Genomic DNA, 27636 nt, shown 5'->3' on the forward strand with positions numbered 1-27636 from the left:
AATATTCCTCACTGCCCTCTCACCTTCCCGTTCTTTGGAGTGACACTTTAACATCTAAAAAGTTCCCAAGTTAGGGATCAGCCCATTGGCACCAACAATTGTTCACGCTCTGCATCTAAGGGCATGAAAAGGAGGGAAATAATAAACTGACATTAGCTTGCAGCAGTAGAGCTTGTATGCGGCTCTGCTATGTCACTTCTGGAGCGATATGGTGCCATCAAGCAGCTTGTGGAAGCACTGCTGTACAAGGTGATGGATTCTACCGTCCACCTGGGGCATTGGAAGGTAATGAATATGCAGTTAGATAGAATATCCACCAGAGACAGTTGTTATCAAAGGTAAGTAACTTCACTTTGTGTAGGGATCTTTCATACAAAAGGTGCCAGATTTACACACATTTGGCAAGCAGATGTTCTGTCTGTTGTGTACAGTACAAAATGTTGTGGTGGCATCTCACTTGATTATGATTACTGCATTTCAAAAATGTGCGTATGCCTGGGCTCATAATAAAGCTTCACTTGCATTATAACACTAAATACATAGAAGTCCCACACACAAGCACAATCAACACCATCTGCCCTGGCCCATAAGGGACTAACACGTCTTGACAGAACCTGTCCACATCTTGTTGCTGCTGGATTTTTGTGTGCTGTTTTTGCCCATTGTGTATTGTGAATTAAGTATTTCATGTTTTTTATGGCACACATTGCCTTCCGTGAAATTACTTTGTCCCTGTTATGCCGAAGTTTGGAGGAGATTTTTGCTTTTCTCGGTTTGCACTATAAGATCTCGTATTATTCTCTTCTTTAATTTCTCCTCTAGGCATATAGACTGGAGCCGTTAATATTGAAGCACTACATCAACATTTCTCCTGTTCAGATCCACTGGTTCAACACAGCAAATCCTACTCCTTACAGGTTGATGAAGCCATGCTTTCTCAGCACGTTTAAAGAAACTACCTCGGCCTCTGATACTGAAAGTATACCAAGCCCGTCCACGTCACCCGTCCTTTCTCGACGGCACTACGGCGAGTCTATTACCAATATAGGCAAAGCAGGTATATTAGGTAAAGTTTTTGTGAAACACATTTCCTCTTTTTAAATTTTAATATGTTTTAATACCTCAAGTTGAAAACAGTTTGATAAATATTTTGTTTCAGTTCACGCTTTTTTAAAATTAAGAACCTTAAAGTTATTTATAGCTGCTGTTAAAATTACTTGTACAAATCAAACAAGCTTTATTCAAAAACACATTAAAGCAACATAAAATATCATCACTTGAATAAAAAAAACATAATTAAAGAACAGAGGTATTAATCACATAAAATGAGAAAAGTATATACACAGGGGATAAGAAGCAGACAAGCACCACCATGCAGGGCGATTAACATTTCTATAACTCCTTTCTGTCCTTTATCATCATCATCATCATCAAATAGACTTTATTCGGCTTCACATAGAGAAAACCATAAAAGTTGCAAACATCCAAGCTACATTAAAACACGAGTCCATAAAATTACAAGGCAAATAAGATATAATAAAAAAAATTATACAATCTCCTGAAATAATCTCTAGCAATAAAGTGCACAATTTATGGTCGAACAATGTACCTTTTATGCCGGGACTGCAAAATCAGACGTAAGGAGGGACGTGATGGAAAGCAGAAGGGAGTGGAACGCTGTGACTCAGGAGGCCGCCGATACATAGACGCCTAAGAAGTCTGTCAGATAACCTACTCCCTGCTTCGAGTTTTGCCCCAGCAGACACGCAACAAGCACTGGGCGACTCAACGAGACTGGAAAACCCAAAATAAAGAAATAGAGTCCGCCAAGACAAATGCCAATTAACAATTTCATCATACTAAGGTAAACGCTAAGGAGTTAATAAATAATGTAAGGAAGTATAGACTCAATAAATTAAAAGAGGGAAGTATACCTGACCCTTACACGTATATCCTACAGGTAACAAGGTGCATGAAACTAAGAGACAAGAGAAAGGCGGACTCAAAGATAAACTATATCCGTCAAAAGAATGCAGTATAGAGATGGAACAAAAGCCTAAAATCTGAAACCGTGAATAAAACCCCCCAAGACTAAGATTGTTATGTAATCAGGAAAATTCCTGTCAGTGGCAACCATCCAGTGCCCAAAAATTAGGAGAGACTGATTACGTAGTCTTGATAAAGATGGCAGAATATCAATGGGAGCCATCGAAACGCGTTGACGCCACCTATACACAATCAAGAGAACAAATCTATCCTGTAGTCAAGAAAATAACGGGCCAAGGTTTAGATTCTGAAATTGTTAGGGTCTCAGATGTGTAATATTTAATGACTAATTATTAATGTCTTTTGTATGTCTCTCCTTTGATGTGATTTCTCTTTTTTTATAACTAGTGCGAAAAATGTACTCATTGTGTTTTTAATCATTCAAGTGTACAACATTGTGCTTATAAATTGTAATATATTACATTGTGATTATTTTCTGTGTTTATGAAATTTTTAAAGTGTATATTTTTAACCCAAAGACTTTTTTAATAAGAATAAATGTTTCAAACTATATAATCTGTGTGTGGATGTATTGTAGTGCATGGGACCCAGTGTCTCTATATAAATCATATTAGATGAACATGTGTGCATGAAACTATAATTGTGTTAGTCAAGGGAAAATCCCTTTTTTTACCGAACAATGTACCCCCCTGAGTTTAGCATTACCCTACACCGGTGTCCTACCCTTCATAAACATTTTCTACGTGCTTGATCATCAATCTGGTCACTATTCGTCTAGACAAGCCCTGGTTCGCACAATGGATTTCTAATCGCTAACAATAAAAAAGATACAATCAGCCTTCAACAATTGGAGGTACATGAGAGCTGGCGAGCCCAATTAAAATTCATCTTCTTTAAAATAGGTACTAAAAAATATCATAAAAGTTACGAAAGAACATAAAATGTAGCAAATCCCGTGGAGACTCTCCGTCGCAGCCACAGAGTGCTAACAAATTACCTCCACTGCACCCTCTTGGAACTGCAAGCAGGAGATGAAAAAGATCCAGGCAAAACCTGGACAATTAAACCCACTCATAAGTGGATAAGGACCCCATGAGATGAGGCTCGGCAGAAGGAGTTGGTTTTAACATTAGGAATTTGCGGGCACTGGGTTTCTGCAATTCCCGCCCTTCCCTTTCCAGTTTCCATAGGGTAGCGAAAGATTTCCTAATTATATCGACATCCCTTTTTACAATAGAATCAGGATTAGAAAATAGGTCGGCACGTCCTCCCCCCTTTAAACTGCTTTTAATATATCTAAGCCATGGTATTCGGGACGAATTGTCAAAGGACATACTCTTTTAAAATCAAGTGACTGAGAGATCAGTCCTTGTTCAACCAACAGTTTAGCCAAAGCACAAGGGGGCCCAATCCCAGGGTACCTCTTAAATAAGGCACCCCCAGTTCCTCGTGGACCACCAGATTCGACAGACCACTCGGAACACCCAACAGGCGCTTCAAAAAAGTGTTCTCAACCACCTGAAGTGCGTCTGTAGTGGTATGCCCCCAGATTTCACTACCGTAAGAGGCTATAGCTACACTTTTTGCATGGTAAACTTTCAGCATGGCTGCAATTGGTCGCTTGCCTAGCTTAGAAGCAAAGTTTAAAATGGCAGCGTTCACTTGAACCAGGTCCCCCTTTTTCCTCTAAATCAGAGGCCCCCATTTTAATTGATCATCCAATAAAAGCCCCAGGTATGAGAACACGTCCGTCCAGGGAACTTTGGCAGGGCCAACTGTAAATTGAAAACAGTTTTGGGGGCGAGTCCCGACCTGCATTATGTAACATTTCGAGTTGTTGATGGATAAATCTTGATCCGACAAAGTTTGAGAAGGTGTCTAGCAAAGATTGGAGACCCCTAGCAGTCCTGGATAAAAACACTATCTTCCATGTAAATTATGACTGGAAGCTCACGTCGCCCTACATACGGGTAATCTACCCCGGTAGCTAATAAAGCTCTATCTAGTTTGTTAATATAGAGGTTAAACAAGAATGGGGCCAGAATACAGCCTTGACGTACACCTTTTTATAGCAAAGTCCCTGGAGACACCAAGATCCTGGGAGAATCCAACATTGGCCTTTGACTGCCACAGTTTGACCCTTTTTACACAGTCAAATGCGGATGTTAAGTCCATGAAGGCTAGGTAGATAGTTCTGGAGCGAGCAACCGTGTATTTACTGAGTAGCATGGTTAAGTTAAGGCATTGGGCCACGGTTGCCCAACCAGGGCGGAATCCAAATTGGACAACCGAGACTATGTTGTGCTCCTCAGCCAAGGTAGATAGCCGTTCTAGTAATACGCGACCCACAACCTTAACCACTGAATCAAGATGTGAGATCCACCTATAGCAGAAAGTGCTATTACGATCACCCTTCTTGAAGACCTGTACAATGGTAGAGGTGGCCCAGGACTCGGGACAGACATCCCTGGCCGCTGCATTAAAAACCGCTGTGAGTACCGGCGCCCAAAAAAGTGGATCGGACTTAAAAAGGTCAGGGGGGATGCCATCTGGACCGGGAGCTTTATTGCATGTTGAACCGGCAACACCAACCTCAACCTCTCCCTGCTCAAAAAACACGACAGGGGCATCCCTATCACGACCTGCCTGGAGAATTAGCTCAGTTGGACTTTCAAACATAGTTTTAAAATGAGCACCCATTCGTCCTCCGTGATGTGCGATCCTAATTCACCCCCTACTCCGTGCTCAAAAAACGGTCTGTTAATAATGCTCCAGAACCACGAGCTATTCCTAAGGGTACTCTATTCTATCAACTCCTTCCAAGCCTCCTCCTTCAGAACACCCTTCCATTTAGCCAGTGACGGTTTGTACTCTTAACAACAGTCTCTAACCAAACGTGATCTGGGACCATTTAAACCTTAGTCTACCGTCTGTTGGTCTAAGCGTACCCTTATTCACCACCCTTCGATTTCCAAGTAGTAAGGGACCATGCAATTGGACACAGAGCAGATTATGGTCACTAAATACACTTTCCAGAATAGTGAAACCACAGAATAAAGTCTGAAAAGAAGTTGAAATTAAGATCTAATCAATAAAAAAACCATTATCTCTCCCTTTAAAAGAAGGGACAAGGGCTTCAGACATGAGTGACATCAAATCAAATTAATTTAATAGATTATTCAGTGATTTCCCCTGAGTATGGTGTTCAAAGTGGCACCCCCTCAACCTAAGTTAGCAGTTCTTGTGGTCCTAGAGTCTCCACATGGGTGGATATTAAAATCACACAGGACGATAAAATTATGTAAACTAGAACCACAAGACTGCCTTATATATGAACCCAGCATTGTAATGTTGCAAACACCGGGGTGGGGGGGGGGGGTCTGCCACCGAATTGTTGAAATTTAGAAGACTCAAGCTAGAGGCCCCCCGTTGTAATACCAGAGCCTGGAGACCTGAGCTCAGTGTCGGCATAACCCGAATCTGGCAGTCTACCTGCAGAGATATATAAATGACCAGTCCACCCTTGGCTCTACCACCCTTCGACGGAGAAGCTGGAACAAAGAAAGCCTTCTATCCCTCCAAAAATAAGCTGCAATCCGCCAACCATGTTTCTTGTAATCAGATCACACTAAATTGTTTCACAAATTGCAACCAGGTAGGATCTTGAAACTTATTATACAAGCCTGCAATATTCCAAGATAGAACATTAGCATCAAATACTCCGGGGACCCCCATTACTTGTTTGGGCTCGGAGACGGTGGCAAACAATGTGGGGCTCGTAAGTCAATCACACTCTTCCAACCTGGCTAATGAGGAAAATCTATTAAATAAATCTAGTGAAGGAGGGGCGCTATACTGTTGACCTGGCGGATGTTGTGAGTGAGCTGCGGGTGTGGGCAATTGTACATGTGCAGGAGAGAATCTTTGTGACCAGCCAACTAGGGGGGCTTCCATGTTGGTGTTCCTTAGGGTATATCGTGATGTATCAGGTTTATAAAAAAAAATCCTAAAGGTAATCCCTAAAAGACAACTCCTAGCTAGGAGGATCAGAATATGGGTCCCTGGAAAGGATCCTTTCGGCGACATCTGGTCTATTAACACCTTTTAACTGCGGCGGTTTTTCCGCCGCGGTGCAGGCATTCTAAAGGGTGGGCGGGGCTGCGGCGGTCGTGCGCAGCACTGGGGATGGAGTGCTCCCGTCGGCCAACAGCTGACGGGAGCACAAAAGGGGTTAAAATTTACAATAACACAATAATCCATGGCAATTTTTCGAGAGCTGCCTATCCAGCTAACTCTACGCACCATAATTATATTTTTTACCACCCTTGAGCCCACAACGGTATTGTTAGATAGCCAGCGCAGTACTTTATTTTTCAACTGACCAAAATCCTCTTTAATTCCCATTGGGAGAGGTGGAACATTCCCCAAAACCACTACATATGGGGTTGATTCAGGTGGTAAATGGATAACCGCTAGGCACTGCAACTGTGCCTCTTTGCTCCCCTGCATCTGTCTACCTAAGGGCTGACTTTCCTCCAGGCCCCTCGCCTGTACAAGCATCTCCCTACTCTTGCTTACGCCTTTACTCTTTATTACATGCTCCCCCTATACTATAGACTGTGTCTGTGTTTGTGTTCATGACTGTTCTGAGTTATTCTTAAACAAATTTGACAAGGAGAAAAAGTCCCCTGCAGTACTCCGGTCCCGGGCTATCCCTTGACCCACCAGTTAGGGACGGTACAGTATGATTAAGCGCTGCTAAGCTTTTCTCAATCAAAGTCAGCCTCTCGAGGATCTGGCCCAATTGTAAGTGCAACAGGCTAATCATCACTGCCTGTTGGGATTCCAGAGCCACCAGTGGTTCAGTGGTTAAGACTACTGAAGCAGGTGCCACTGGTTTAGAAGCCAGGTTAGGTTTATGTTTCTTCGCTTTACCCCCAATGGCTTGAGATTTCCTTTTGGTGCCAACACCAGGCCTCGAATTCCCCTTAGCTGGCAAGTGTACGTTCACGCTCCCGGTGGCTGGAGAAGTTTCCCCTGCGATATTAATTCGGTTAGTAGCATTTCCTTGTGGTGACTGGTTTGGACTACCCCACTTGGTGCTTATTGTAATGACAGGTGAAAGGGGCCTTGGGATAGCCTTAGGTTGGGCTAATAACAAGCTTGATGACCCAGCACCAACCTGTGCGACAACATGAGACTCAGAGCAGGTAGACAGGCTCAGGGGTCCATCATCACCCTCCACCAAGAATACGCGAGTGTTGACTAGTCGAGGATTAGAGATACTAGTTGGTGCCCCGGAGAGACGTCTATTAACCAGCTCTATCTCCTTGTCTATCACTGCTGCTACCCGGTGCAAGAAGGAATCCATGGTAGTTACTGAATCAATGGGACCAGTCTTTGACCTTGCAGCCGCTGATTCTGTCTTGCGCCTAACCATGGCTCAACAGACTAAAAGACAAGTGCGAAGTACAAAGAATACTGGATCCCAATTAGATATTACAAGTTTGCAACCCTGAGGATGAAGGGAACCCGGAGCACAGCACAAGCACTCCAACCAAGAGCTCAACAGAATTCAACAGAATTTTGTGCTATATGGAATATGGCTCCCAGGGGCCAACACCACACATCAGGACAAGACGGTCGTACCTCCTCCGTCGCCGGTAGTTTCACTAGGAGAGGCAGCTGCTGGGGACAATGTGGTTCACTGAGAAGATCCAAGAGGGTAGGCTCAGCCGGCCATGCCCATGCCAATCCCTCGCTGCGGGAGCCTGCGCCGGTTTATAAAGCGCCTCCAGGCGAGTTGGGATGATGGGAGCGGCTCCTGCCGCTGAGGCGACTGGTCGCTGGAGTTCAGGGACTCCAAAGTATGCTGCACCACCACTTCAATGTTCTTCATAATTTTCTACAGTGCTTGCAGTGGTAAAATCTATTCAGTGTTGTGACCCTACCCACTTCAAAACAGTACTGGGAAGAGTGTACCAAATGGAGATTGAAGGCAAGCTATGCTATTCAAGATGCTTCCTGGTCTCCACAAAGACTGGGAACCCTTAGCCAGTCTGTGGATGTAAAATTCTTCAATAAGGTCCTCAGAAATGAGAAATCATAAATGTCATCCTGGCATAGATCCTCCATACTTTGGAGTTGCAAGATTGGCTGTCTTTAATTATAAGCTAGCTTTTAACTCATAACTTTAAAGCATTGGCCCTTAGATTTTCTTTGGGAGACCCCCTTTAATTTAATGCCCTGTTTTCAGTCTCACCACGACACCACATTTATCAAGCTAATTTCAGTAGTGACTTTACATCTATGATGTCAGAGCATTTATGTATGCCCTTCTTGAAAATTCTGAAAAGAAAAAGGTATGCAGTTCCTAAAGGGGACAATGGGGAGTAGGTCCGAGAAAAGGAGCCACTACAAGCGGAGTAGTTCCTTTTTGGAAATAGGGCCCTCACATACCCTTGCGGGTGTCATGCTTCATCATCTGGCTTGCTCCGGCGCTGCAATACCTGACTGGCACCTTCAAGGGGGCTCTTTGAGAGATTTTGTTCCAAAGCTGTGATGTGAAGTGCAAGTAAAGGGCCCTTAGTGTAGATTGAGGAAACGTAGGTGTCGATGTAGTGATGAGTGCCTTGAATAAGCTAGGCAAGTCTAATCAATGAGTATGCCTGACTTATTAAAAGTGTGATGTCACCAGTGGGGACAATGATCCCTTGTGACTTATAAGGTCAACAAGTTTCATGCCGTCAATTAGTCAACATGTGATCTAGGGCAGTTCTTCAGGACCGTAACATTTCTAACTTATCTACATAGTGTCTCGGACCAAGGATGCATCAAGTAGTGTCCAAACACTTAAGTACCCTATAAGTGTACATGGAGAATGCAAAATCACTGACTTGGGGAAGGAAGATATGAAAAGAAATCATAAAATAGCGCCATACAGAGCAGGCTTGAATAGTACTTGTAGAGGCATGCAATACTAGCATGCATTAATTTGTGATTTGTAACAAGTAGTGATAGGAACCAAGTTAGATAAATACGTTACATACATAAAAACATATAGGTGGTGGTTGCATACACTGTGGTCAAAAGAGTGGGAAAAAAACTCACCCAATGAGAGTGATGTCATCACCTCTTCGAGAGAAACACTGAGATAATCGCTAAAATATTAAGTGTGCTGTTGGGAAGTAAAATTTCAATTGAAATTTTGTAAGTGAGCCTAGGGGGAGGAATAATAACCTCTGTTCACAAGATGAAAAGCCAAAAATCCAGTACTCGCGTCATCCATTGAAGAACTTAACAAATGACCTACCCCTTCTCATGTGCCTCGGAAATGAGGACTTGGAGGTGATTGTTCGGTTTATAAACCTTCCTCCTGGCTCTAATTGGTGGCAGGTGGTTCGTATGAAGTGGTTAATTGCTGATCAAAGGTCAGCAGTGCTAGGCCGTGGACCGTGGGTGTCATCTTGTAGTGGGTTAGGAGCCTATGTAGTACATGGATTGTTGCTAGTAATTAATTTGATAGGGTTGAAAATTGTTGGGGCGCTCCCATTGAATGTGGGCTTGTATGTGCCTGTTTGGGTCTCCTTTCCTTACCGTAAAGTGAATAGGAGAGGCAATGTAAAAAACACAATATTCAATGAGTGCAGTCATCTACTAACATTCTTGGGAGAGTGTGCAACCAATCATAGGAAATGATGCCATGAAGGAGGCTGGTGAAACCTAAGAAATAATTTCTCTTTTGAAGGAGCAATGGATCCTAGATGGTCCTACGAGTTTGTGTGAATTACGTTGACAGCCAATCAAATGCAGTAGAGAATTGACAGGGACAAACAGTGCTAACTCTCACTGAAGTAATGTAGTCTAGTATTAATCATGCAGTGGCTTTACAGAGTCTAATAACTTACTGGGTTCTGGCCCATGTCCAGAGATAGAACGCATGTGTCATAGTTACTCCCATGGCAGAGGTGGAATGTTGTTGCCAGGAAGGAGAACTCACATAATGTGTGAAATAACGTATTGCCAGATCGTGATTATCGAACGATTAGTGAAGGCTACCGTTTGATCTCTCCCCATGGTATATCTTCATTCAATCCCTGAATGCGCATGGACAGACGGAAAATCCAGTGTTGTTCCCTTTTAAAGAGTGCACCCTTTCTCAAAATGTAAAGGGCTTCAAGCACAGTCATTCGTAAATCATCAGCTGTGTGACCAAGGTCAATAAAGTGTGTGCACATTTTAGTACTAGTTTTTTTACACCTGATATTTCTGTGGTGCTCAGTAATGCAGGTCTTGACCAGTCTGGTAGTCCTGCCTATGTATCTTTTATCACAGGGGCCTGTGATTGTCTAAATGGACTTTTTTGTATTGCATTTGGAATGTGCCTCTTGTGTTCAGGTGAACATGTTAGTTTTATTTCTTTTGTCGTAGTCACGCTACAGACCGTCCAGGAACCACAGTGAAATGGCCCTTCACAGGGGGCCGGGACCAAAGGGTCCCTTGGTCTGAACTGCCTGATACCCTTGGTCTTGTGTGCACCAGCATGTCTTTTGTGTTTGAAGTGCATTTGAAAGCAAACCTAGGTTGGCATGATTAAACTTCAGACCGGAGGATGTTCTAATGCTTATTTATAATCTTGCATATTCTGTTAGTCAGCTGTGTATGTGAAAACGCAAGTGAGCGTGTCTTCTGGAGGTTTTTTATGGTCTTCCAATAGTGCCTCTCTATTAATATTTCTAGCCCGTGTTTTGGCCAGTCTCACACAGTGTTGTGGGTAGTCTTGATTAACGAGATTTTCAGAGTATGGGGGCTTGTTTGACATAGTCAGAAACAGAGCTACAATTACAGAGCAACTGTAGAAATTGTCTGTACAGGAGGTTGTCAGGCAGTGCCCTGGGGTGGGGTTGTCACGTAGTGCCCTTGGGTGGTAGATACCCTATAATAGCAAGTTATATCTATCTGTGTTTTTTAATGTAGTTGTGGTCTAGATACCATCCTTTTCCAGTTGATTTAGGTCTAGGAAGGGAATATTTTCATCAGACATGTTACTAATGAACTGGAGAAAAGGTTTGAGGGAGTTAATCCAATCGCAAAAAGCGTTGCCTGTGGTTCTGTTGCTTCTCCAAAAAAACGAGGATGGCGTCAATCAATGTTCCCTCTAATTTTTTCCCTCTGTGGGCAGCAGTGTTGGGTCTATGTGCGCTGCAAGGAAGACTATGTGCACCAGGAACCAGACTGCGCGTGGCGGAGCAGTGCCGAATATCACTCTAAACCTTTGCTTAAAAAAGGGAAAAAACTGCATTTCCACACATACAGCGCCACGTTCAGGGTCTTAAGGCAGGTTTCCAAGTTGGATGCACAAACCATGACATGAATTGGTTACACAGGCAAGTACACTTCGGGATTAGAAAAGCACAAGACTCCAACAGTGGTACCATCATAAGATTTTACTGCTGTAGGTATGTTACTTGTTGTATTATATATTTGGATGCAGAGACAGAAAGAAGCAGTAAAACACCAGCCGGGCGGCACACAAGCTAAGCAAAGATTTCAAACTTATGTGTTACCTAAAAGTAAAGCCAGCAAGTCCAAAAGCATGACCTGTAAAGCATGATGGTGCGCAGACCTGTCCAGGCAGCCGCCTCTGTTCAGGGGGCACAGCAGCTAAATTATTTGCCATGCTGAAGAATTATTTCCAAGCAGCCCAGGGCGGCCAACTCCAGTCCACTGGGCATGGGAGAGTGCACTGCTGCATCATGCAGTCAGGAGACAGCAGTGAGAGGGCCGGTCGTTATCAGTAGCGAGTCAAGGTGTTGAGGAAAAAAAAAAAAAGAACTACAGAACGAACAAAGTAAGTATAACCACCAGCTACTGTCAGTCACTGTATTAACAGTCACAATCAAATTGAGTTAATTTTGGGAAAGAGCGTGATATTCTTTCTTTGGAAGTTCCCGACCACCTATTGAGGAACATCTTAAGCAAAGCCGTAAGCCATACACAGGGTATGGTAGCACGCCCGACTTCTCATTGGCGATGTAAACTTTGGAACACGAGTTGGTGAATTACCTGGTGTGTATTCTAGCACCAAATGTTAACGTTTCGCTGAATACATCCGCCTTTGACAGAATTACTGAATAACGCAATCCACAGTAGGAACTGAGCTACACTTATGCAAGGGGCCCTGTAAGAAGCAAAAACTGCTGGGAGCTAGAGTGAGAAACTCCTGAGGAGAACTGCCTGTGAACAGCGAGATGACTAGGAAACAACTGTCATAGCGTAAAGTGAAGAGCTCTCTGGGAATCTGATCCCTCTCTCTGTTCCTGTCCATGGTTTCTCTTCCACTGGGACAATATGTGGGGTTTGAATACGCCAATATTAGCCCGGCTATACTTCCTCCCTGGAAATTGTAGTTTTATGCCCCGAGGATGGATCTACCCTCATCACTGCACACTTCTGTAACATAGTCCTTTCACAAAGGCAACAGATGTTCCCATGTCTGAAAGATGGCAGATACATATGCCAAAGTGCAAATCAGCCACAGGGCAGATGCTAGTTGAAGAATGTGGAATGAGCAAGTGTAAGGCCTGACAATGCCAAAGCTCAGGATCAAAAATAGGCAACGAAATCAGCCTGTATTGCACTGTTTAGTGCATAGATGATCTTGAATGATTGTACCTCGGAGATTAAGAAACATGACAGAATAGAAATATTTGTAGCATCCAGAAAATACATTTAAAAAATTCATAATGGGAGAGGTATGGTTGGATTTGACCAAATGGAATATTAGGGGTAAACATTTTTGATATTTTCAGGTTGCCACAGTTTTCTATGTCTCAAGAGAAGTGTAACCTAACAATTCGGGCTTCAAGATAATGAGGCAGCTGCCCTGGAGTCTCCAACCTAAGAAGACCCATATTGCAGCCCAAACTCTCAAGTGTAAATTTAAAATTTCTAAAAAGAATCATTTTATCAGCAGGTCCAATAACGAGGTTCACATTAAGAAGTGGCCTTAAAGGCGAAGCTGGTGCGTGGAGACGTTTGTATGCCCAGTGGATTATATTTGTCAGTGCTTGCACGAAGAAGCCAGAGAACCCAAGTTCTAGGCTAAGAATTTGTAACCATATAGCAGAGCTAAGGCTACAACATTTTCGTAAGATCGTCCCGTCAGATAGATTTAAAAAATACCAGTTAGAAATAGGAGTATATTCCAGAGTATCGATAAGAGTATGTGGTATCTTTCTTTTTATAAACATATAATAAATGGTTAAAATGTTTTCTTTACACTGATTTATATACATTTTGAAGAGCACCTGCGTGGGCCAAGGCTTTATTCCTTAGATTTGTAAAGTGCACCTCATGGAACATGGTGCTAGAAAAGCTTCTGCTTAAATAGACACAGTTATCTACATCCTCTAGTTTTTCATGTCCCACTTGCAAATTATATGATAAACCTCTTTGAACCTTTGGTTTTGCAATACAAAAACATACCTGTACCATAATTACCTAATCTTCGCAGGTTTCTTTTGATAGCCAATGGGATTAAATCAAGCAAGATGATATTGCCAGTGTGCATGAGAGTATACAATGATTGGGACCCCACTTGAGGTAAAATGTATTCAGTTGGAAGTTTTTTAGTTGATGAGGACGTTTACCCGCAGGGTGTGGATGCGTAACGCCACTTTGCTTCACTCCAGCTGCCTTAGTTGCCCCTAACCCAATGTATATCTATATGCACCTGTCAATCACTTTATAAAGAGCAGGCTGCAGGGCCATGTCCAGCTGTACGCTACACAAAAGGGGGGAGAGAAAAACGGAGTGACTGTCAAATAAAGGCAGAGTTCAGAAAGCTGTAATTTGCACCCCCACCCACCCAATAGAAGTCAAATGTCAGAAAGGAATACAGCCAAGACATCTGCTTACAGCGGACACCATGGCAATGCCAATGTAAATCCTCACTGGGCAGCTTGGGATTTTAGTGTTGCATCACATTGCTGCAACAATGCTTCTCTGAACAAACCAGGCCCCCACTAATTGCCGCTACAGCTCAGCGCTTGTTGAGTTAAATTACAGGAAGACCAATGGCTGTCTTCGACCTCCTGAACTTGACACACAAGTGCGTGTTTGTGCCCTTCCATTACTGGTGCTTTACAGCAGTTAAAATCTTCTTTAGGTTTATGTATGCAGTCTACTCATCTCCTCAGGTCTTGTCATTCTACAGGGCCCTCCAGTGTCTTCTAAACCCAGCCACTTGAGTCTTTGCAGCTACAAGAACCATCTTTACTGAGGCCACCACCTGCAGACCTCCTATGGCCCCGCAACAACGCTTTTACCCTAACAACCCTCGGCTTCGAGACACCCATTCCGGTTTTCTGTCCCCTGCTTGCTTGGTCTGCCTTTCACAAATGAAAGCGATACAAAAGGGGATGATGTACGGAGCATTTGAGCAAATCAAACATGACTCCCAGTCAACTGATCTGGGTTTAATCCATCACCACTCTTTAGCTCCCTCCGCAACCCCAGTTCAGACATGGCCATATGCAAATCAGTCTGACCCTGTGCATCATGGGAACAATGCAGCCCGAACTGCCAAGCCATGTCTTCCCTGGACCAGAAACAAGCATCCTGGGGCCGGTTTCGGGTTCATAACCCTAATCAGCCAGGCTATCTTGAATCCAGTGGCAAAGTGAGTAAGGGACCATCAATATCCCCATCCTCAACCGAGAGAGGAACGAGATATTCACATATCTCTGATGAAAAGCACTATCGCTCAATCAATGGGTTGAAAAAATGCAACACCACAAGACCTCGGAGCTCATGTATTTCTTGTGTCAGGCATAGAAGGCAACACTGTCATAGCCCTGGTCCTCACGAACACATGTACCGTGCACTTGCTGGAGCAAGACTCCTGCACCGCAAATAAAGCACAGTCCGAGTGAGCCATCAAGGAAAAAGCAGGCGTTGCTGATAAGATGCAAGAAAACTAGCACAATGTATTTCAGTTATGCCAAGCAGTAGGTAGAAATTACGGTGCATAACAGGGATGACCTTCACAGTTAAGTCAGTTAGCAGACCCTGCCCCCCAACTACAACATACAGTATGTGACAGGTTAGACACAAGTACAGTGATTCAGAGGTAAGTCAGACAGCACAGCATTAAACAGTAACACTGGGAGCAGAGTCACAGTTGTATTAGGCATCTTTTACAGCAGCATTTGGTCGCATGAACGGTATGTGATGGGTCAACCACATGTACACTGCATCACAGTGACTTTAGTCTGGAGGACCTCAAACAGTAAGCGTGTGGCACTGTTTTATCAGTCATAAGGTACAGTGGCTGTCCATTGTATGAGTCCGCTTGCACAGTGTGCGGCACAGCTATGTACATCTACATTCACAGTATCTGTTGTTATTATGTCAGACCACATACACGGTATGAGCTTACAATATATAAGTCAGAAACAGTATGCATTAAAGGTATGCCTGGATTTTTACCAAAAACACCATGCATCTCATTTGTGTCCGGATCTAGAATTATAGCATGAGCAAAATAAGTAACCAAATATTCACAGTGATAGATGAGATGAACATGCTACATCCACGTATACGAAAAAATAATAAGTTGTACTATACCAATGTTTTTCTAACAGTTGGTGAGAACACAGTTGCTAGTCTGAAATATGCCAGACTACAGACTGTTCTAAACCTAATGTATTTTCTCGTTTCACTCATGTCTCTCTCCCCGCAACCCTAACTTTCACCAGTCTCTATGATCTTTGTCCCCAGCCCCTGATCTAGTGTCACTTGCCCGAGCTCTAACTCTCGCTTGGCATAACCCCACGTTCAGCTTTGTCGACATTCTCTGCTTCGTCGACATTCTCTGCTTCTTTCATGCTGCCCGGCATCCCGCTTTCCTTTCATGCCTAGTAACTCATCTGCCTTGCACACTTCTCGCCTCTTCCCCGTCCATGCACTCCCCATATATTTCTCTTTAGCTCTACTTAAACCCTCCTCAGCCTCTACTGTCCCTGATGTCCTCTGAACCCTGGCTACCCAACCTCTGCACCCTTGCATCTTTTTAACCTTTTTTACCACTCCACATTCTAAGCCTATACTCAACCTGTCTGCTAAGACTTCTTAACTCAATCTCAACTCTTCTTCTCTCTGGCCACCCACTCCTTTCGCTCACCCCAGCATTCTCCCTCTCCATTCTCAGCATCTGTCCGGCCATTACTTCTCCCAGACTCTCTTCTCTTCCTTGTCATGCTCTCTTTCCTCTGCTCACTCCCACCTAAATGCTGCCTCTTCCCTTTCTCTGCCACTTCCATTCCAAACCTTCTTCATCTCTCCACTCACCCAATCAGCCAGCCATTCATTTTCACTTTTTAATGCTGTGTGGGTAAAGCATGTCCTCTTTCACTTTTCCTTGCTTTCACCCTAACAACCCTCGGCACTTTTTCACGCTTTCACCCTAACAACCCTCGGCTTCGATACACCCGTTCCGGTTCTCTGTCCCCTGCTTGCTTTGTCTGCCTTTCACAAATGAAAGGCAGCAAGTCTACAAGCACGACGTGGTTGTAGACATGCTGCCTTTCATTTGTCAATAGGGCACAACACTGAACAGGAGGGCAGATTGTGTGCCTTTGTTAAACTAATCATGTTAATCGCAGTGCTTGACAGGCGCCTCGATTAACATGATTACTTACAGAAAAGGAACACAATCTTACAGTTTTCGCGCCGCACGCATTTCAAAAGCGGCGGCGCGAAGGTCCTCAGTTGCCAGTGCGCGCTTTGTAATTTACAATGCGCGCTCCAGGCGATAGATGTGCGCGCCCGGGCATCCGCGCAGCTTGGAGGGAACAGTGGCGTCAATGTATTTTTGCCACAAAGTAATATTTTTGCTGTAGGGGTTAGTGGCATGAAGGATTTTTTCCTCCTCAAAATCTGTCCTATAGCGGCTGGCCAGACTAGGGGCGAAGGTGCTTCCCATTGAGGTCTCCTGAGTCTGGTGGTATAGCTGTTCACTAAATTGAAAAACGTTTTCTGTCAGGGCAGTGGTGGCGCAATCCATAATGAAACTGATTTGAGATGGTGCATTCCAGTCCTCAGAAAGTAGGGCTCTCTCGACCACTGCCAAGGTGGCTGTTTGAGGAATGTTAGTATAGAGGGCCTCTACATCAAGAGTTACCAGTTAATCAATCAAGTCTTTGTGATTAGTTGTTTCTATGATATGTAGTACATCTCTGGTATCCCGGAGCAAGGAGGGAGTTTTTTCACCATGGGTTGGAGGAAATAGTTGCAGAATCTGGACAATGGTTTCAGAAGTGAGTCAATGCCTCACACAGTTGGTCTCCCTGGTGGTGGGAGGACACCCTTGTGTATCTTGGGGAGGATGTAAAAGTAGGGTATCCTCGGTTGATACTCTTGGGATTCTGCTGTTGATACCACAGAGGTAATCTGAGTACTCAAACGTCTTGTGGGATCAAAGGAGATAGGAGTATAGTATTTCCTGTCTGACAGTTGGCGGTTACATTCTGTGTTCTAGTCCGTGGTAGACTTGATAACAATGCCCCACCGCCCTGTCTGCCTTTTTTATGATGATTTCGTTGTCATTGACCAAAGATCTAATTGCTGCCAACTCAGAGTTGGAAGGTGGGACCACTTTAACCTGAGTTATTTCCTTTAGACCTGCCTGTTCCAAGGTCAAGATCTCTATAGGAGTCATATTGGTAGTGGGGGTGAACCTAGAAGTGTTGCATAGCCCGAGTCGTCTTTTTTGAAGACAAGGTTTGTCCTGGAAGAACGCCCTCAACCCTATTTTCCGGAAGAATTTATGAAGTTCATAGTTGTCCTGGAATCTATCTGTCCTAGGTATGGGGACGAAGCCTAGGCCCTTCTTGAGTACCTTGGTCTTGGTCTCATTCAGGGTACTCTTCAACAGGTTAACAACTAGTATTTCTTCGCTGTCTGACTCCTTGTCTGAACCTGGTGCAGGGGTAGTTTCTGCCACTGTACATGTTTGTGCCCTCCTCTTCTTCGACGTCTTCCTCTGCCCCAGTCTCTGTCTAAAAAAGCAGAGTTGTAGGGTTGTTGGCTTTGTAGAAACAAGGGGTATTGCCAAAAGGGGGCTGCCCAAAAGGGTGACATTTCGTAATCCTTGAAGGGTATTATCTGGCCTCTACTTCCCCCATTGTTGCGATCTGTGCTGGAGTTGCTTTTGGAGGAAGATGTTCTTCTGCGAGATGTCTGGCTTTCGTCTGATGATGTCTCACCTTCTATAACAGAAAAGTCAGCCTTCAGGAATGGATATATTTTCTCTCTCTCAAACTTCTTAGTATCTTTTTGTAGTTTATGAATCTTCTATTTCATGAGGTACTCCGTATTCTCTGATCTCATTATTGATCTCAGCCAGGTTGGTTTTATATACTGACACTAGGGTCGCAGTTTTAAGTGGTCCCTTCTGCTATCTGAATCCTGATCAAAACTGCATCAGCTAGACGTTTAGCTGTATTAATGATCAGAATTAACCAATCCCTTGTGCACCTCCAAGCAACCTGGGACCATTCTTGAACGACTTCTTATCAAGCCTACACAGATAACAGACCATCTTCAAATGACTTGAACTCTTGACCTGTCTAAACCTCTGCTCTCCATTTCAAAATGTTATGTCTAGTCCAATAGCAAAGTCAGTCTTCTTTAGACATTAACCTTATTTTTTAGCAAGTGCAGTTCAGAGTGCTATTGCTTTCCTTCACCTGCAGGAATTATTTTCTTTGCATCACATCTAGATCTTCCATGTTAGGTTAAGGATGAGGCGCATTCAGTATTTCATGTGTGTTCAACTCACAAATCCTTCCATTCTAATTTATTCTCAGTTTATGCTGCTGACGGATGTGTCATGACTGATGTACAGCCACCAATAAAGAAATGGTGTCAGGGTTAAAGGGAGTACATCTCCTTCTCTTACCTCTGCGCAGTAAAGGGGAAATTCATTGCCCCTGATGTCTCGTTGCAGAGTGGAATCCGTCTAATTTGTTCTCAGTATTTCCTATGATTGATATTGGTCTACTTAGCAGAGGCCTATGCGCAACATGTCTTTAACTTATTGCAGGTGTAGGAGAAAAACATACACTTCTGTGAAACTCTTTGTAGACGGCGCAACACATATATCACAACAGTGAGTAAAGTTTACCTTTGCAGATAATTAGACTTTTGTATTGCTCAGGCGGAACTTGCAGTAGGCAATGGCAGACCTGAAATGTATTTGCTGTGACTAACTTCCCTGAATCATTTGGTCACTTGGAGTAATTGGAAGTGTGACACCTGGGGGGAAAAAAAGATGGTAAAGGGATGTTCCTGTCATGAGTGCGCTCTCCCCCGTGCCTTGTTACTCTGCTTCTGCAGTTGCTGACGACTTGCTCCCTACTTGCCCTTTTTGGGTACCCCTGTGCAGAGCTGGTCTTAAGCTGTGGGCTGATGAATCTTCCCTGTCTGCATGCTTCTCTCGTCTCCCTTACGTGCCCTTAGAGGGTCCACCTCCCCGGCTTGCTCTCCGGATAGATATGGTCCTGAGTGTTCTTTGAGGAAGGTGGGGAGTGCGCTCTGTCCCGGCTGCAGTTGCCTGAGCAAGCAGCATTGGTTCCCAGCTGGAGAGAGAGCGGCGCTCTGCCTCTCAGATCGAGAGCCAGATTGCTCACAACTGAGGCCCAGTCGGGCTAGTCGCGCTTGATACGATTCTCCTCTAAATGAAACTTCACCTGTTGCCGCGGCCCTGTTTGACACGATAAGGAGTTGTGAGGCAGTTCCACTCGGATGATCTGTTCCCTCTGCGGCACAGACTGGACACAATCTAACTGCCTGCGGCACACGGTAACATTGTTTCTCCTGATGATTGCTTTCCTGCTGCCCGTCTTCTTAGAGACACTGTAACAAATGGAAGTTGGTTACCTGTCTTGGATAGAACTGAGAACTCTGAACTGGTGACAGGGGACTTTGCTGTTGCTAGCTCAGTGAAACAAGAAGAGTGGCAATCCTAGCAGCACGGAACATGACGGTACACTAGCAGGCACCCCTTACCTGCTCGGGAAGCTGGTAGATCAGAGGAGACTCAATCCATTTCAGGTGATAAAACAATTGTTTCCGATGTTGGATTGTGTGATATCATTAAAGGACTTGAAGAGATGCCCGGTTTCATGTGCATTGGCATGGTGGATGCAAAAGATAAATAATCCCTGCCTAGTGCCCATGAAAGCCTGTATGAACTGGGAAACCCGCACAGCAGTAATTCACCTGCGTTCCAGGACAAAGATAGTGCAATGTGGCAGTGGGTCACCTCCTAGAAAAATAGAAATCTATTGCTGTACACGGGGACGAAGATGATTGGGCTGCTAGACAACATGGTCCACAGATGGCTGCTTGTGATAACCTGAAAACTAATGAAGACTCCTTACTCATCAATGCACTTCCCTTTGGTGTTAACCGTTATTCACCAGGTAACAGTCCTGGTACCTCTGATTCCTCTCAGGGTCTGTGGCAGTAATGGGCCCTGTGCTGTTAATCAGTCAAAAAAGGGATCTGAGTCTCTGCAATCTTTCACCAATGCAAAAGGGGGTATGATGTCTCTAATTCAGACACTGTCATCTCTCCACCCTCAGTTATTATTATCGGAAAGAAACACATAGTGATAGATTCCTTACCTTAGAATTACCCCAAGGCTTCAGACTGGATCCGGTAAGTTTTTCGTCAGCAGTACCCCTGCGCGTCGGTAGGTGTCGTCGTGCGGCTCCTCGTGCATCGTTGGCGCGACATCACTTCGGACAAGTGGGTGCTGCAAATTGTCCGAAGGGGCTACTCCCTCCCCTTTGAGGCAACCCCTCCAGCCATGCCACCTCAGTACAATCGCATGTCGGGGGATCACTTGGCACTTCTCCAGCAGGAAGTTGCTGTCCTCTTGGCCAAGGGGGCCATCGAGCGCGTTCTGATGCCAGAAGTAGGTCGTGGTTATTCCCACTACTTTCTGGTCCCAAAGAAGGACAAAGGGGGCCTGTGTCCACTGCTTCCTCTGGAAGGAGAAGTTCAAGATGCTCACGCTGGCTCAGGTCTTGTCTGCCCTAGACTTGCAAGACTGGTTGGTGGCGTTAGTCTTGCAGGACGCCTATTTCCATGTCCCCGTCTTGCCTGCCCACAGACGCTACCTGCGATTCAACATAGGCCACGGGCATTTTCAGTTTACTGTGCTCCCCTTTGGCCTTACCAGGGCCCCTCGGGTGTTCACGAAAGTGATGGCGGTGGTCGCAGCTCATCTGCGCAGATCGGGGGTTTCAGTCTTCCCCTCTCTCGACGACAGGTTGTTGAAGGCAAGCTCGCCCCAGTCAGTTGTCTCCCACCTCCAGACGACGGCTGACCTCCTGCATTTGCTGGGGTTCCCCATCAACATGCCAAAGTCGCATCTGATTCCCTTGCAGAAGCTCCTTTTCAGCAGAGCAGTTCTGGACTCGGCGCGGTTTTGGGTTTATCCTCCCAACAGCGAGTCTGGGACATTCAGGCTATGATTCTGATCTTTCAGTCTCTATCACGGGTTTCGTTCAGAATGACCCTGAGGCTGCTGGGCTTGATGGCCTCCTGCATCCTGCTTGTGGATCATGCCAGATGGCATATGCCGGCTCTGCTGTGGAACCTGAAGTTCCAGTGGGCGCAGCATCAGGGGAATCGGTCGGATTGCGTTCAGATCTCGGAGGGCACTGCATGACAACTGCAGTGGTGACTCACAAAACAGGATTGGATCAATGGCAGATCCCTCTCCCAACCAGATCACACCATGGTGTCGGGCGCATCTCTTCTGGGATGGGGTTGCCACATGGCAGAGGCGGAGATCAGAGGCTTCTGGTCTTCGGCGGAGTCCAGGCTCCACATCAACCTTCTGGTACTCCGGGCAATTCGTTTTGTGCTGAAGGCATTCCTTCACTCTGTCCGGGGATGAGTAGGGCAGGTATTCACACTCAACACCACCACCATGTGGTACTGCAGCAAACAGGGTGGGGTGGGATCGTGGACCCTATGTCAAGAGGGCCTCTGGACATGGATGGAACATCAGGGCATATCCCTGGTGGTTCAACACCTGGCAGGCTCTCCAAACGCCAGGGCAGACAAACTCAGCCGCAGGTGCATGATGGATCACGAATGGCGTCTTCACTCGGAGGTGGTGCAAGGTCTCTTACAATAGTGGGGAGAGCCCTGGTTAGATCTATTGGCCACCGAAGAGAACGCGCAATGTCATCAATTCTGCGTGTTGGAATTTCCAAGGGGGCACTCTCTAGGCGACGCTTTTCCTCGCAAGTGGAGTTGCGGTCTGTTGTACGTCTTTCCACCTATACCACTTCTGCCCAGAGTGCTGAAGATCAGGCGCAACCAGGCCCAAGTCATTCTTGTGGCTCCAGATTGGGCACAAAGAGTCTGGTATCCCGAGCTGCTCAACATGGCCATTATTCCTCCAATCAGACTGCCTCTTCAGGAGGATCTTCTGTCGCAGCAGAAGGGGGTGCGGTCCTCTACTCGAACCTGTCCAGCCTCCACCTTCTTGCGTGGAGATTGAGCGGCGGCAGTTGACGTCTTTCGACCTGCCTCCTGAAGTCTGTGATATAATCTTGGCAGCAAGGCATCCCTCCACTAAGACGGTATACGCCTACCGGTGGAACAAGATTGTGGCATGGTGCACAGCAAAGGCTGTGGATCCCTTTTCTGCCCCTCTTTCTGAGGTTTTCTTGTTTCTTCTTTCTCTAGCCCAACAGGGGTCTGCTCTGGGCACTATGAAGGGCTATCTTTCGGCCATATCTGCCTTCCTTTGGCTTCCAGATCAGCCTTCCCTTGGCTTCCAGATCAGCCTTCCCTTTTCAAATTCCTAGTTTTAAGTCGCTTCTTGAAAGGCATAGCTCATCTCTTTCCTCCTATTCCCTTCTTTATGCCTCAGTGGGACTTGAACCTGGTTTTAACTTATTTAATGTGCGCTCCCTTTGAGCCACTTCACAACTCCTTTAAGGCTCTTGACTCTCAAAACTGCAATCCTGGTGGCCATCACCTCTGCCAGACGAGTGAGTGAGCTCCAGGTGCTTTCTTCTAAACCTCCTTTTCTATCTGTACATCCAGACAAAGTTGTCCTTAGGACTCGTCCATCCTTCCTGCCCAAAGTTGTCACTGCCTTCCACATCTGGTAGACAATCACTTTGCCCACCTTCTTTCCGCCTCCGCATCCTTCGAAAGAGGCTCCACCGTCTGGACCCAAAACGTGCGCTTTCTTTCCATCTGGATCTCACAAAACCGTTCCGGATGGATGACCAACTCTTTGTTGGTTGCGTGGGTGCCAAGAAAGGTCGGGCCGTACACAAGCGAACCATTTCTCGATGGGTCATTTTGTGTATAAAAGCATGCTATTCTCTGTCCAAAAAGGAGCCTCCAGTGGGGGTACGCGCCCATTCCACCAGGGCGATTTAGAAAAGGGGGGTGGTGATGAACAGAGCGTCTGAGTTAAACAGACCACTCTTACCCAGTCCAAAGATCAGGGCTTGATCCATCACCGTTATTTATCTCACTGCCCCATCCCAGCTCAGAACCTGGCTATATGCAAATCAGTCTGTCCCTGGCCCAGTGCATCATGGGAACAGGGCAGACTAAACTACCAAGCCAATTCTTCACCAGAAAGGAGACAAGCTACCGGGGACCGGTTTCTGGCATTTCAGCCTTCTTCGGCCCGGCTTGCTTGAATCCTGATGGAGCAGTGAGAAAGGGACTCATGTCTGAGTATACCCTGCCACACCTATAGTGGCCAAAAACGATTTAGAAAAGGGGGGTGGTGATGAACAGAGCGTCTGAGTTAAACAGACCACTCTTACCCAGTCCAAAGATCAGGGCTTGATCCATCACCGTTATTTATCTCACTGCCCCATCCCAGCTCAGAACCTGGCTATATGCAAATCAGTCTGTCCCTGGCCCAGTGCATCATGGGAACAGGGCAGACTAAACTACCAAGCCAATTCTTCACCAGAAAGGAGACAAGCTACCGGGGACCGGTTTCTGGCATTTCAGCCTTCTTCGGCCCGGCTTGCTTGAATCCTGATGGAGCAGTGCAACGGCAGCCACTACTGCTTTGGGTAAAGGGGTTCCTCTACATGATATCTGTCAGGCAGCTACGTGGGCATCGCTGCACATGCATACGAAACACTACTGTCTGGAAACCAAAGTCCGGACAGACTGTTTCTTTGGCCGTTCTGTTCTCCAGGACTTTCTGGTGTGATCTTGGTTCACAGACCAATCACTGGGGTTGGTATTTCTGGGTTATCTATTCTAAGGTAAGGAATCTATAGCTAACATGTTTCTTTCAGATGAACAAGTTACTTACCTTTTGTAACGATATATCTGTAAAACATTAGTTAAGTTATAGATTCCTTATCACGTCACCCATCCTCCCCATTCTGCAAACTGATTTCTAGGGTTAAGGATATCCTTTCAGGGTCCTAGTTCTGTACACCAGTGGTCAGTATCTTGCATGGCTCTGCATTTCTAGCACGGAAAGTTGTGTACAGAACTGACGTCAGCATGCGAGGGCGGTGTCTAAGTAGCTAACGCAAAGTCATACCAGCGACCACTACTCCAAGGACGGACGTGAAGCCGACTGACGGCAACTTCCGACGAACAGAGGTACTGATGATGAAAAAACTTTCCGGATCCAGTCTGACACCTGGGGGTAATTCTAAGGTAAGTAATCTACAACTAACTAATATTTCTTACAGATATATCGTTCCCAAAGTTAAGTAACTTTTTTGTTAATGAAGTTCCTGCGTCTTGGAACTATACCAACATTATAGTCTTTCTAAAGAAAGAGAAGTCACCGGAGGAGAGACCTACCTATTTTGATGTCAAAATAATTGTCATGGTGTTCGCAGCTTGTTTTCTCTCAAAGAGCCAGTGTTTAGTTCTGCAGAATCATGGCCTTGTTTTGATCGACACCCTCCCCAATCTCTGCCTCAAACAACTAGTCACCGAACCCACCCACACCGCTGGCCACACGCTTGACCCTGTCTATTCCACAAGCACCCACCTCGCCTTCAAACACACCACCAAACTCCACTGGACTGACCACCGCTGCATCATTTCACCTTCAAGAAACCCAACCACGTACCATCGCACCAACAGCTGAATCGCTTCTGCTGGAACAAAGTCACGGAAGACCAGCTGACCTCCACCCTCGCCCAGAACCCACCCATTGACCCCACCGATCAAGACGCCGACGTCCGCAACCTCAGACAGTGGATCGACTACTGCGCCAACACCCTCGCCAGCTCAAGAAACCCTCCTACAACCACACCAGCAAGAAAGCCACCTGGTTCACCGAAGTGCTCCAGACCTCCAAGCGTACATGCCGGAAACTGAAGAAGAAATGGATCCACGATCGCACACAGGACAGCCACGCAGCCCACAAGGATGCCACCCGCAGACATCACCAACTCATCAGAACAGCCAAGAGATCCTCCTTCAAACCCCGCCTGGACAACAACGCACACAACAGCAAAGAGCTATTCTGCATAATGAAGGAACTCTCCAACCCCAGCGCCAACACCAACTACATCCCGCCCTCGCAAGATCTGTGCGACCACTGGCCACCTTCTTCCATCGCAAGATTGCTGACATCCACCACAGCTTCAACACCCCGACAGACCCGATCACGACAGACTTCGCCCCCCCCCACGAACACCACCTGCACCAACTGCCTGACCTTCTGGTCCTACGTCAACGACGACGAATCATGCAAGGTCATGAACTCCATCCACTCAGGATCACTGTCAGACCCCTGCCCACACCACGTATTCAACAAAGCAGACACAACCATCGAACCCCAACTACGGAGGATCATCAACATCTCCTTCAAGACAGCGACATTCCCGGAAAGCTGGTAGCATGCTGAAATCAACGCCCTCCTCAAGAAGCCCAAGGACCTCAAGAACCTCCGGCCCATCTCCCTGCACCCTTTGCCGGCGAAGGTCATCGAAAAAATCGCCAACATGCAACTAGCCCGCCACCTCGAGGACAACATCTTAGACCCGTCCCAGTCCGGATTCAGACGAAACCACAGCACCGAGACAGCCCTCATCGCCGCCACAGCGACATCAGGCGCCAACTAGACAACGGCGAAACATCAGCCCTCATTCTTCTGGACCTGTCAGCCGCCTTCGACACATTCTGCCACCACACACTAAGGACACGCCTCCAAGGAGCCGGAATCCAGGAAAAGGCCCTGGACTGGACCACGTCCTTCCTCTCCGGCAGAACCCAGAGAGTCCGCCTCCCACCCTTCTGATCCAAAGTCACCGGCATCATCTGCGGCGTACCCCAGGGCTCATCCCTCAGCCCGACCCTGTTCAACTTCTACATGTCCCCCCTCGCACAAGTGGCCCGCCAGCATGATCTGAACATCATCTCCTACACCGACGACACCCAGCTCATCCTCTCCCTCACCAAGGACCCGCACACCTCCATAACCAACCTCCACGAGGAAATGAAGGCCGTCGCCGAGCGTATGAAGAGCAGCCGGCTGAAACTGATCTCTGACAAGACGGAAGTCCTCATCCTCGGCCCCACCCCCTCTGCCTGGGACGATTCCTGGTGGCCGACCACACTAGGAACAGCACAGACACCCACGGACCACGCACGCAACCTAGGATTCATCCTAGACTCCTCCCTCTCCATGTCAAAACAGGTCAACACCATCTCCTCCTCCTCCTGCTACAACACCCTCCGCAGGATCTACAAGTGGATCCCGACCGAAACCAGAAGAACAGTGACCCAAGCCCTCAGCAGCTGGCTGGACTACGGCAACGCACTCTACGCAGGAATCCCGACCAAACACCTACGACTGCAACGCATCCAAAACACCTCCGCCCGCCTGATCCTCAACATCCCTCGTCGCAGCCACATAACCCCCCACCTAAGAAACTTGCACTGGCTCCCCGTCAACAAGATCACCTTCAAGCTCCTCACCCACGCACACAAAGCACTCCACAACACCGTACCAGCCTACCTGAACAGCAGACTCCACTTCTACACCCCCACCCGCCAGCTCTGCTCCGCCATCCTCGCCCTCGCTGCCGTCCCCCGCATCCAACGAACGACCTCCGGTGGCAGATCCTTCTCCTTCCTCGCCGTCAAGACCTGGAACACCATCCCGACCCAGCTGCGGCAGACCCAAGACCTGCTCACCTTCAGAAGACTCCTCAAGACCTGGCTCTTCCAGCAGTAGCAGCACCCCTCCCCTCAGCGCCTTGAGATCCTCACGGGTAAGTAGTGCGCTCTATAAGTTATTGATTGATTGATTGATTGAGCAGAGATACCACCAGCCGTACTAATGCAGCTGTAGCAGTTTTTAAATGTTGCAGGTTCACTGGGCAGCCGTATTGGCAGATATTATTAGATGTTGAAAAGGCCTTCGACCAGGTGTCATGGGCATTCCCTATTGTATAGCATATGCAGAAGTACTGGTCAAGGTTGTGCACTATCCCCCCTGTTATTTGCTCTTTATTTTAAACCCTATCTTCATCTCCTCATTAAGGATCTGGTCGGTCAGGCGGAAGTGAAAATCAGTGCAGA

General features: G+C 46.3%; 1 protein-coding gene across 4 annotated transcripts in view; it reads left to right on the plus strand.

The window, feature by feature from the left end:
* Window positions 1-27636, plus strand: part of DDHD1 (DDHD domain containing 1) — a 463741-nt gene that overhangs the window by 406458 nt on the left and 29647 nt on the right. For 2 of the 4 annotated variants that reach the window (XM_086937428.1, XM_086937430.1), the window contains one exon: window positions 823-1066. In XM_086937428.1, coding sequence (XP_086793554.1) covers window positions 823-1066 — 244 coding nt within the window. The remainder of the gene's footprint in view (window positions 1-822; window positions 1067-27636) is intronic. The other 2 variants (XM_086937432.1, XM_086937429.1) reach the window with 1 other exon arrangement.

This window comes from Lissotriton vulgaris, chromosome 9, assembly GCF_964263255.1.
Source record: "Lissotriton vulgaris chromosome 9, aLisVul1.2, whole genome shotgun sequence".
Lineage (NCBI taxonomy): Eukaryota > Metazoa > Chordata > Amphibia > Caudata > Salamandridae > Lissotriton > Lissotriton vulgaris.